The 12,953-nt window shown below is 33.0% G+C and overlaps 1 protein-coding gene across 1 annotated transcript; it reads right to left on the reverse strand.

Moving 5' to 3' along the window:
- Positions 1-5,582: 5,582 nt before the first annotated feature.
- LOC130965286 (growth-regulating factor 1-like) lies at positions 5,583-8,749 on the reverse strand. Its single transcript, XM_057890035.1, has 4 exons — positions 8,581-8,749; positions 7,868-8,276; positions 6,662-7,093; positions 5,583-5,811 (listed from the first exon to the last, which is right to left on the reverse strand). Exons 1-3 carry the CDS (start codon positions 8,678-8,680, stop codon positions 6,682-6,684), a joined length of 921 nt encoding a protein of 306 aa, XP_057746018.1. The 5' UTR covers positions 8,681-8,749; the 3' UTR covers positions 5,583-5,811; positions 6,662-6,681.
- Between the last annotated feature and the right edge of the window lie 4,204 nt (positions 8,750-12,953).

Below are 12,953 nucleotides of genomic sequence, written 5' to 3' on the forward strand. Positions count from 1 at the left end.
TTTTGTGCCTTTTGGCATCATTGTAAAATTATTCCTTTTTAGAAATTGACCTTCCTTCACAACTCCGTTCAACTAACCAGCAAGTGTACTGGGTCGTCCAAGTAATAACCTTACGTGAGTAAGGGTCGAATCCACAGAGATTGTTGGTATGAAGCAAGCTATGGTCACCTTGCAAATCTCAGTTAGGCAGATTAAATCTGTTTATGGTGAGTTCGAATATTAATAATAAAATAAATAATAAAAGGATAGAAATACTTATGCAGATTCATTGGTAGGAATTTCAGATAAGTGGAATGGAGATGCTGTAGAGCTCTCGGACGCCTGCTCTCCTATTGCTTCAATTCAATCCTGAGTTTACTCCTTTCCATGGCAAGCCTTGTATAGGGGTTCATTATCAGCTGTGGCTACTTTCATTCCTCTCGGGAAATAACCTGTGCGCTGTCACTCGCACAGCTAACCAGTCTGGAGGCATCACCCATGGTTGATAGCTACATCCCATCCTCGCAGTGAAAGCTAATGCACGCACTCTGTCACAGTACGGCCAATCACCGGTTGGTTCCCGCTCCTACTGGAATAGAATCCCTCTTTTGCGTTTGTCACTAACGCCCAGCAGGTTAAAGTTTGAAGCACGTCACAGTCATTCATGAACGGAATCCTACTCGGAATACCACAGACAAGGTGAGACTTTCCGGATTCCCAGGATCCTACTCGGAACACCACAGACAAGGTTGGACTTTCCGGATCCAGACAAATGCCGCCATCTATCTAGCTTATACCACGAAGATTCTGTTGGGGAATCTAAGAGATACACATTCAAGCTTGTGTTGCATGTAGAACGTAAGTGGTTGTCAGTCACGCGCGCTCATAAGTGAGAATGATGATGAGAGTTATTAGCTCATCACATTCATCATGTTCTTGGGTACGAATGAATATCTTGGAATAAGAATAAGATAGAGAATTGAATAAAAGAAAATAGAACTTCATTAATCTTTGAGGTACAGCAGAGCTCCACACCCTTAATCTATGGTGTGCAGAAACTCCACCGTTGAAAATACATAAGTAAAAGAAGGTTCAGGCATGGCCGAATGGCCAGCCCTCTCCACGATCAAGTGACTGAATGATTAGAGACTTAAAGTGGTCAAAAGATGTCTAATACAATAGATAGATGTCCTATATACTAGACTAGCTACTAGGGTTTACATGAGTAAGTAATTGATGCATAAATCCACTTCCGGGGCCCACTTGGTGTGTGTTTGGGCTGAGCTTGATCAATCCACGTGTAGAGGCATTTCTTGGCGTCAAACTTCAGGTTATGACGTGTTTTGGGCGTTTGACTCCGGATCATGATGTTTTTCTGGCGTTTTACTCCAGACAGCAGCATGAACTTGGCGTTTAACGCCAAGTTACGTCGTCATTCTTCGAATAAAGCATGGACTATTATATATTGCTGGAAAGCCCTAGATGTCTACTTTCCAACGCCGTTGAGAGCGTGCCAATTGGAGGTCTGTAGCTCCAGAAAATCCATTTCGAGTGCAGGGAGGTCAGATTCCAACAGCATCAGCAGTCCTTTTGTCAGCCTTTTTCAGAGTTTTGCTCAAATCCCTCAATTTCAGTCAGAATTTACCTGAAATCACAGAAAAACACACAAACTCATAGTAAAGTCCAGAAATGTGAATTTAACATAAAAACTAATGAAAACATCTCTAAAAGTAGCTTAAACTTACTAAAAACTATATAAAAACAATGCCAAAAAGCGTATAAATTATCCGCTCATCACACCTCTAACTGGGGACTCTAGCAAAGCTGAGTCACAATCTGAAAAGGTTCACCCAGTTATGTGTCTGTGCCATTTATGTATCCGGTAGTAATATTGGAAAACAAGATGCTTAGGGTCACGGCCAAGACTCATAAGTAGCTGTGTTCAAGAATCAACATATTGAACTAGGAGAATCAATAACACTATCTGAATTCTGAGTTCCTATGGATGCCAATCATTCTGAACTTCAAAGGATAAAGTGAGATGCCAAAACTGTTCAGAAGCAAAAGCTACTAGTCCCGCTCATCTAATTGGAACAAAGCTTCATTGATGTTTTGGAATTTATTGTATATTCTCTTCTTTTCATCCTATTTTGTTTTTAGTTGCTTGGGGACAAGCAACAATTTAAGTTTGGTTTTGTGATGAGCGGATAATTTATACGCTTTTTGGCATTGTTTTTAGGTAATTTCTAGTATGTTTTAGTTACTTTTTAGTATATTTTTGTTAGTTTTTATGCAAAATTCACATTTCTGGACTTTACTATGAGCTTGTGTATTTTTCTGTGATTTCAGGTATTTTTTGGCTGAAATTGAGGGACCTGAGCAAAAATCTTATTCAGAGGCTGAGAAAGGACTGCAGATGCTATTGGATTCTGACCTCCCTGTACTCGAAGTAGATTTTCTAGAGCTACAGAAGCCCAATTGGCACGCTCTTAATTGAGTTGAAAAATAGACATCTTGGGCTTTCCAACAATGTATAATAGTTTATATTTTTTCTGAGATTTGATGGCCCAAACTGGCGTTCAAATGCCAACCAAAGACCCTTTTCTGGCGTAAAACGCCAGAACTGGCACCAGAACTGGAGTTAAACACCCAAACAGGCACCCAAGCTGGCGTTTAACTCCAAGGATGGCCTATGAACGTGAAAGCTTCAAAGCTCAGCCCAAGCACACACCAAGTGGGCCCCGGAAGTGGATTTCGGCACTATCTACTCATTTTCTGTAAACCAGTTTAGTATAAATAGCACTTTTTACTATTGTATTGAGGGTCTTCTTTGGAATCCTTGAGCTTTATGATCATCTTTAGGAAGGTTGGCCATTCGGCCATGCCTAGACCTTTTTCTCTTATGTATTTTCAACGGTGGAGTTTCTACACCTCATAGATTAAGGTGAGGAGCTTTGCTGTTCCTCATGAATTAATGCAAGTACTATTGTTTTTCCTTCAATTCACGCCTACTTCTTTTCCAAGATATACTCTTGTACTTAATTCAGTTAAGTCAGACTGAAGGGGTGACCCGTGACAATCACCCACTATATTCAGTACTCGCTTAGCCAATATTCGCGTGCCTGACAACCACAAAACGGTCTACATGATGTTCAATATAGTCATTGGACGCCAGCCGGTGTATACCTTCTTTGCTTGGACTATATGCTGCATTTATAAGATATCTCTTGCTTTCTGTAGATTTAAACCGAGTATCAAAATTGGAAGCCATATACCGTATATAGTATGCATGGTGGGCTGTGGGCTCATGCCATCCACTATTGGTCGAATTAAGGATGGCTTTAATGGCTTGTGATCTATCTGATATGAGAAGTATACCATGTTGCGGAGTGACTTGCTACCTCAAATTCGTTAGGAAGAATGACCATAACTCGGTAGACTCCAACTCCACAATCACAAATCCTATAAGCAGAATATTGTTGTTTCCACCTTGAGTAACAGCAATTAATAGCACATTCCCGTACTTGTCATACAAGTGTGTCCCATCAACTAACACAAACAACTTGCAGTGCTTAAAAGCTTCGACACACGGGGAAATGGTCTAGAACACCTTATTAAGCTGGCTATACTCTCTGTCAATGAGATTCCCATTGTAATATAGAACAGCAACACAATCATGTACGGTGCCAAGGAGGCAGTCAGACAAAGCTTGTAAGAGTATAGGAAACTTATTGTACGACTCTTCCCAATCACCTCTTGCTTTGCCTTCCACATCTTTCGATATAATAGCTTGAAATGATAGCTTTGTTGCGCTGCACTTTGTAGCACTGGTATGGATACACTCGGATCAGCATGTATAATTGGTAGGATAACAGTGCAAATCAAAGTGCTATCCAACTAAGCTGATCTTGAGACATCGTTAGCACCAAACAACTATGTGGCCCTCCAAACCTCCGCACCTCCCTACAAGAGAACTCTCAATTTTCATCATGTAACACAAACTTTAATCAACATTACTTTAATTCAAAATATAGTAAGAAACAATATTTACCAATAGTTCAGATTTTGCCGTAGTGATATGGGAAGGCTTCATGGATACCCAGAAGAAAATTTCTTGCATCGACAATGGTATTTCAGTCTATCGAACTCCAAAACCTTGTTTCAGCGTTTCTTCAAATGCAGTATCACTGCAATCAACGCAACATATCTACTCCTAAATATGTGGCCCAATCAAAATTCCACCCTTGCCATCCATGTTGTAATCTTGTTGTCGCTAAGATTGAAAGGGTAATCTAGTTGCATTGCATCTAGTTTAAGAGTGTGATAATAGGTTAGAACTTCTGATAACCGTAGAATGACCAATAGGGAGAAGAAGAAACTGAGCACCCCTACAAGCTGAACTCTGCAGCACATACTCCTCAGATGAATCACTCTTGTTGGATGACCCGCTTTCAGCCACATAATCTGAATCAGACTCACTCAAATCTACATTAACATTATCTCAAGGATCAACAAAGTGAATCAGCATCGCCAATATTGGGACTGCTTTGGGTATTGAAGAAGATGACCTAGAACCACTTCCTACATCATGAACCGCAGCATACCACTCCATAACATGTTGCGGTATTAGCCTAGTATGTACATCAAATCTTATACTAACGTGCTTATCGGCTTTAACCCAAAACATCCTGTTAATGAAACCTTCACCAGGCAGTACTGATACGAATCTATATGCGACATTGCCAACTTCCTTTGAACCAATTGCCCTCATGTTGCTCAATACGACAATTTTAAGTGTATCTAAAGAATCAACACGACAAGTGTGCAGCTCACAGATGAATTACACAAAAATATCACTCCTTTTTCACCGTTTCTAATAATCCCATTGGGATAAACTACCACATAAAAAAACTTATTACTAACAATTTTTTTGAGAAATAACAAGAGGAAGAGTTGATGGAATTGACATGGATTTACTGTGGTAAATAATTGAACTAACAAGCTACTTATATAAACCTTTTTTTTAAATGTACTTATCTAGGGTATAGAAAATCTTATACACTTATACACGTATTTCGAGTACAGTATTTTAAATTTGGCCCTGTCTATATTCTGGGTACAATGCATCCAGTTTATGCATAACTATGTCATTGTGTCATATTTAAAGTAGAGAATGGATCCTCTCAATTTTTTTTTTTTTTCATAATTGAGGGAGTAAAGTATGATTTTTCATCATTAATTTTATAAGCGGGACAAAAATAAATATGAAAGAGAAAATAATAAAAGATTAGAGATCATATTTTACATTTTTAAATTTTTTTAACAATTGAGAGGATCCATTTTCATTTAAAGAATGAATCCTCTCAAATACTCGAATTTTGTTTTTGTTATTTTTTTTTAGTATAATGTCCCAATTTGTGGGTTTAACGCATTTTCTCACTCTGTACCCGAAATATAAGTCTTCCTGTATTTTTGTAAGTTTATTGATTAAATATATTTTCGTAATTATTATAATTATTGAATTTAAATAAAAAAATCCGAGAGACACTAGGTGGGTCACAAAATGTTATATTAAAAAATCTGAGAAACCATTAACATATAATCTCAAGTAACAACTATAACATTTTGGATCTCTCCATGGATACAGGAACTCCATTTATAGTAGATTAAGGAAAAACAAAAAGAAAAAGAAATGAAAAACAAAGAGGAGCACCAGCCGGAGCAATTGAAGGATGACCTCGGCATCTGAACCCCACTTCCAAAGTACTCTATTGGCCGTACAATGATCCCATTGTTCAAGGCATAGCTCAACCTCTGCTGAACATTTTAAGGCTACATAAAAAAAAGTGAATATTTATATCGGTTAATAATCAGATTAGTTTTTAAAAAATAATTTATTTTTTAAATTTTTTAAAAAAATTTTTTTAATTAAATTAATTTTTTTAAAATTATAAATTAATTATTTTTATTTTTTAATAATTTTTATTAATAATTAATGATATTAAACATTAAATTACATTATATATGATATATAACATTTTATTAGATGTCGAATAAATATATTTATAAAAATTTATCAATTTAATATCGTTAAATTATATTAGAATTGAGGTTTATATAATTGAAAAAATATATTAAATTAATATATTTTTATAAACATATTTGTTCAACATCCAATTAAATATGTTAGACGTTATATATTGTCAGTTAACATTTTATATCATCAATAGTTGATAGAAATTATTAACTAGTAGAAGAAGAAAAATAATAAATTTATAATTTTGAATAGACTAATTTAATTCATAAAATTATTCAAAAGACAAATTTAAAAAATAACTGATTTTTTAAAAATTAATTTAACTATTAATCTATATTTATAATTTTAAAAAGATAATACCATTTTAATTTGATAAGCTTTCGCTATAAATATATTTTTTATTAAAAGTGATGTTATCATTTGGAAAAATTAAAATAAAAATTTACGTATATTTGTATTTCTGTATATTTGTAATTCTATAAAGTTGATAGTTAACGGATAATTTAGTCAGATTTATTAAATTATTTCACAAATTTTCAACTATTACTGAAAACTAACCAAATGAACCGTTTACATAGAAGATAACAAGGAAGGAACAAGAAATCAAAGAAAAATAAAAGAACAATGACAGAGAGTATAACTGACATGATGAAAGGGTTGAATAATCAGCAGTGAGGTGGGTTCTTGAACTGAAGGACGGGAAAGTCATGAAAAGATGTTGATGGAATGGAAATTGATAATTTGGTTGTGGAAGAACATTTGTCATCGGAATCAAATCCTCTGCCTTTGTGGGGCCATTCATCAAAGAAGCTATGAACAGTAGTCTTCTGATCTTGTTCTTGATTTTTTGAGCGCTCATTGAGGCTCTCAAGTTGCAAGTACGAGTAGTCACTATTGTTGGATAAACTTGTGCATCTCCTCTGTTTTGTGGAGGAAGAAGAAGATGAGGTGCTTATGGTCAATGGTGTGAGTTGCCATGAATCGTCCATGGAGGATCCAGAGAAGCTTTTCAATGTGCTAGAAGGTTCTTTGAAGAAAGCACGTTCATCCGCATCCTCTTTCACTCCATAGACATACCTACTATTACATTTTTACAAGAGAAATTAACAAAGACGATTTTATTCATCATTCACCAGCACATCAATTAAGCATCTTTTAGGATAAATTACAATTATCACCTTCAAGTTTGGTAAAATTCAACTCCAACTTTCTGTATTTTTCAAAACATTCAATGTTTCTACTTATATTTAAGTAATAGTATTTTTTTGGTGACTATATTTAAGTAATAGTATACTCTGTAACTTTCTGTTTCTGTAAAAGTTAAAACTAAATTTGTCTACAAATTTAAGACAATTTCAACTATTAGAAGGTTAATGTCATTTAGACGACTAGAAAAAAGAAAAATAATATGTGCATATCGGTCATCAAATTAATTATTTTGTACTATGTATAAATATATGAATTATTTAATTTATTTTAATATATATTTTATATTTTAATATGTATTTTACATGCATAACTAATTAGGTTTTTGTACGTAACAAAGTTGAAAAAGAAATTGCTATCAATTTTACTGAACTTTAGAAAGACCAGCATAATTTGCCCCTTTTCCCTTATCAATATGGCCAAAACATGATTTAGAAAAAAAAAAAAAAACAATAATACTATATATAGTGTCAAAGTACAGACACTAATATCTTACCCAACCGTCTGTCTTATATTATGGGACCTATAAAAGATAACTTCAAACCCCACATATAGAAGAAAGGCGATTAATTAAGATCCTAATATCTATATTTGGAACAAAAAATACGGGTTTTAGAATAATAATTATATTATTGAAAGAGAAACCTGGAGGGAGCAGTGTTGTCTTGAAATGAAAAAGCAACAGCAGATGTTGATGACCTTGATGGAGTGTGGGAATTGAAGACAAAGGAATGCTGATGAAGAAGATTGGAACCATTATTATAGCAAGAACGTTGTTGAGGGTGCTGATTAGTTTTAGTGATTGATGATGGTGATGAGATGATGGTGTGGGTTGTTGCTGAAGAAGCACTATTGCATGCGTTTGTTGTTGTTTTCAAAAGTTCCACAGGCTTTCTTGAACGGTTTTTCCCTCGGTGCATGTGCCTCTCACAGTACTTTGAATCTGGGTATGCCTCTTTTGAGCACCTCCATTTTTTTCCATCTGTTCTTCTGCACCTTCCTGGTTCCGGGTCTATTTTTCTTCCCAAACCCATTTCAAGATAGTTCCATCCAACTGCACAAACTCACACCCAAAACCCCTTCCTTTTTTGTCAAATAATGCATACACATATTCTATTTTTTTAAATGTAATTTTAATATATTAATAATATAAAAAAAATTTACACATATATTTAATTTCATATTACCACATTAAATAATTATTTTTAGCAATCTAATTCATGAATGATCATATAAACAAACACAAGAATGATTTGTGTAAATTTAGACAGAGTATATCAAAATTAATTTATTAAACCGAAAATTAATATATAATACTATGGAAAATGAATATATTTTAATAAGAAAAAGAAACTCACAGTGTTGTTGTTGAGCTGCTGGTTGGTGATGAGGCAAATTGAAATGGCTTCTTTTGAGAGTGAAGAGAAGATCAGGAGGGACAGTGGTACCTGAAGCCATGTATTTATATATTAGAGCTTGGTGTTCAAGTTCTTGCCATTGTGATGGGGTGAAAGGAAACCTACTGTTTCTACTACTACTGCTGCTGCTGCTGCTGTTCATCATCAAATTAAAGCAATAAGGAAACAATGACAAGTAATAGGATCAAATTGAAGGAGATATGCTTATTTATTTCTGATGTGTATGCAAGTAAAAAAGGAAACAGAAATTAAAGTTGATTTCAGAGCAAAGAGTGGAGTGAAAGAAAGAGAAGACAGATTCAGTGTGAAAACCATTATAGCAAAGTGTGTGAGTGAGCATGTGTGTGTTGCTTTTGTTGGGGGAAAAATGTTTCTTTGGACACAAAATTGTCATATTTTTGTGTTCACACTGATTTCATTATCATTATTAGATTTTGGTTTCGTACTTATTTCAACATTTAACAAAAACTCCCAGCAGGAGGATATTAACAAATTCTTTTTGGTATTAAATTTTTTTTTATGATATTCTCTTTTTATTCATAAACTTGTCTAGTGTTTTGTTGATATGAACTTTTAGATATTTAAATAATGATATTCTTTATACTTTTTCAGTTTTGATATGAACTTTTCTATTTTTAAAAATTTTATTTGTTTACGAATAGTTATTTAATTTATTTAAAAACTTTGAGTAATATTAATTTGTTTCATTTATATTCTTATTTAAGACACAAATAAAAAATAAAATTAAAAAGAATTATGTGAACTTTTATAAAACAGAGTGTTATTTTAGTATAAAATTTATGAGAAAGTTTAGGAGTTAGTAATTTTTGTGTTTTGTGAATAGCACTTAACCATTAAAAAAAAATAATAATTTCTAACTATTAGATATAATCTCACATTATTAAAAATTCTATTAATAGCCAATTAATAATTACAAAACACATGGTCCTAACACTCCTCAAAATTTGCTTATTAGTTATTAATAAGTGTAGGGGCTTGGAGAATAGAGTAGGTATATTTCTATTTATTTGCAGGGACCATATGGCTACAGAATCTTCTGTACGTGTAATGTAAAACAGATGGTTCTGATTAGAGTGATGCATGGTGATGCTGATGATGCAGTTTCAACACTTTTCTCTCTCTCTCTCTCTTTCTGTGCTTCTGCTGCCAACCTGTTTCTCTGCCACCTTGTGTCTCTGACACACTCCGGAAACTCAGAAACCAAGAAACCGTTTTGTTTTTAATATTTACAACAAATTTTATAACAAGTACATTTTCGCATTTTAATATTTATATGATTATGGGTTAGGTGTTCTACCTAAAAATGGTGTAATGTGGTGATTTAACGGCATATTCTGAAATTAATTATTATTATTATTATAAATAAGCAAATTTTATTTTTTAATAATATTATGCTTCTCACAGTTTTTCTTTATGGTAGTTACCTTCCTTTTATCTTCTACAAACCCGCTTGGTACTCTGTTTTATCTGCACCATTCAATGAGGAATTATGTTTCACTCCCCCATAGATCTATGATTCTTTATTTTTTTTTTTCCTGTTTTACTTTCTTTCCGTTTTTTTTTTAAAAAGTATAGCTGTTGTTTGCCTTGTTTACAGTGATTGTTGATATTTGGTGAACGTAGATGATGGTCGATTGGTAGTACTGATAGAACATAAAGATGAACATGAGTTTTTTATTTGAAAAATTTATATTTTATATAAATATTAATAACTTATGTCTATATCTTTAATATTTATAATTTTATATTTATGTCTTATCATGTGCGAACAAAACATGGTTAAATAAGAGTAAAAACTTAATTCAATCCTTATTAATTTCATTAAAAAAAACAAATAAGTTTCTTAACCAAAATAAATACAATCCGTGACACTATTATTTTGGATAAATATAAACTCTTTATTTAAAAGTTTATTAAATATTAACAAAAATTAATTTTATGACGATTTTATTTATAAGGTTTTAAATTTCTAAAAATTTCATGTAACAAAAAAATTTAATTATCATCATTATTATACTATGTTTTTTTTTATTCTCATCATTATAATTTTTATATTTACTATTTTTATTGTATTATTATATCTTATTACTATTATTATTTTTTTTTTAATCATAGCTAACACCATTATCTTAGTTTTTTTTAAATCATATTTGAAAATTTTTAAGTGAATTGAAAAGGGACCGGGGTTGAATCAAAAAACCATTTTTACACGTAGAATTCTGGTTTTAGAAAATTATTTTCGATTTTGTTTCGTGATTATGCAGAACAGCAAATGTATAAAACAGAAGAAAAAGAGGAGTAATGCCTCGATATATCCTGATTCGGCCACAAAATACAATGTGACATACCCAGTCTCTACCACAATAATGATAGAATTTTCACTATAAATTTATAATCAAGATAGATTATAATCACCAATTCCAAGAGAATCACACTCTTGTAAACCACCTAAGTTATCATGTAGTAATAAATAATAATTTTTCTTTTGCATCAACTAGCCATTGCACTATTTATGTTGAGGTCATTGGCATTGAATGGAGATTCTTTCCATCTTAGTTCTTCATTTATCACGTGCAGCAGCTATCCATTAATGTGCAATAGATTCTATTTCATTTACAATAAAAAAGAAAAAAACTTTTTTTTTTGAACTCGAAATCATGGTGCATCATCTTTTCTATCTTGGCTTGAGATTTTCTTATCAACGTAGATGCTTTGCATAATACTATCTGAAGGTTACTGAAGGCTTAGAGAAGGGGGTTGAATCTATAGCCATTTTTTACTTTGATAGATTATGTCTTTAAACCCAACTTCAACTTTGATTTCTGTTTGAACAGTGCAGCGAAAATTTTAAGAGATAATTTCGTTTTGTCTCATAAATTTCTGAAAACAGAACAACAAAAGAAAGGACAAAGTTGATACAGTCATGTATCCTGGTTCAGTTGCCTTGTGCAATGCAACCTACATCCAGTCTCCACCACAACAGTGGTAAAATTTTCACTATAGTCGAAGTATTACATACACCAATTTCTTAGGATTCACACAATCCTATATGGACACACATATTTCTACTTAAACTTGACTTGGTTATGATAATACCTAAACTCTTTACACTAAGTGCTTACCCAACTTAGCAAGGGGCACCTCACAGGTAGACACAAGATAGAAAATACAACCAAAAGGAATCCAAAATCACTCTTGACTTTTCTCTCAAGTGTTTTACTCAGCCTTTTTCACTCTTAGGCTTTTTCTCAATATCTCTCTTTCAGCCTTTTACCTCTCAAAGAAAATACATAAAGATATACATTGAAATTGAAATACAAAACTGTAAATCATGAAGGAGATTGATGCATAACAGCCTTTGTTCCTATAAGTTGAACCTGATTTAGCTATCTCTGATGAAACTCTTCATCTTGGCAGAATGTTTCTTTAACTTAGAATCACTGTACAAAACATTGAACTCTTCACAGGGAAGCTCTCAAACAAACTCAGATTCTGGTTCTCTCATTTTTTTTTCAAAACAGAAAAACATTTTTCCTTTTGTAACTTGTGCAAAGTCACGGTTTAGGTTTTTCTCAAGTCAACTCCTTGGACCTCTCACTTTCCTAATTTTTCACTTCTTTTTTTTTATTTAACCCCCAAATTAGAGAATTTCAAGCTGGTCCTTTTTGCTTGACCGAAGACATCAGAGCAGCAAAAAAAAACTTGTTCAGTGATAAACCCAAATCCAAACCATAAAAAATGTGCTTTGACTCCAAGTAATTTTGTAAGCCATTGATTCACAGCAGTAGAAATCAGAAACCACTTTCTCTATTTATCCCAAAAAATAGCATTGCAGAGATGTGGAGAAGAAGTGAAGAAATTATCTTGCATGTAAATGAAAATAAATCATCTTTGTCTTCTTACTTAGCTTAACTTGCTTTGATTAGGACGATTAGACGTTTGATTTTGTGATTTACCTTTCTCTTTCTTTCTTCTCTGGTGAATGAACTAGGAAGAAGAAACTCTCTCTCTCTTTCTTCAAGAATCTGACCGAAGCAAGCAATGTGAATGTTGTCTTTGGAAGGCTTCAACTTAGATGAATCAACTTGGTCTTGGATTGGCTTTACATACCATTTATTCCAAATGATTTCTTTGCTACTTTTACTTGGGCTTAGATTGAAGATGTGGGCAGCTCCTTTTTCTTTGTTTCAATTTGTTTGGGTTACTACATTTTTATTTTTTTTGGTCTGCAACACTAGCAAAAGCTTATCAAAAAATAATTGGGTGTTTAACCCAATAAACTAATGTTTGTC

The sequence above is a fragment of the Arachis stenosperma genome, chromosome 3 (assembly GCF_014773155.1).
Source record: "Arachis stenosperma cultivar V10309 chromosome 3, arast.V10309.gnm1.PFL2, whole genome shotgun sequence".
NCBI lineage: Eukaryota > Viridiplantae > Streptophyta > Magnoliopsida > Fabales > Fabaceae > Arachis > Arachis stenosperma.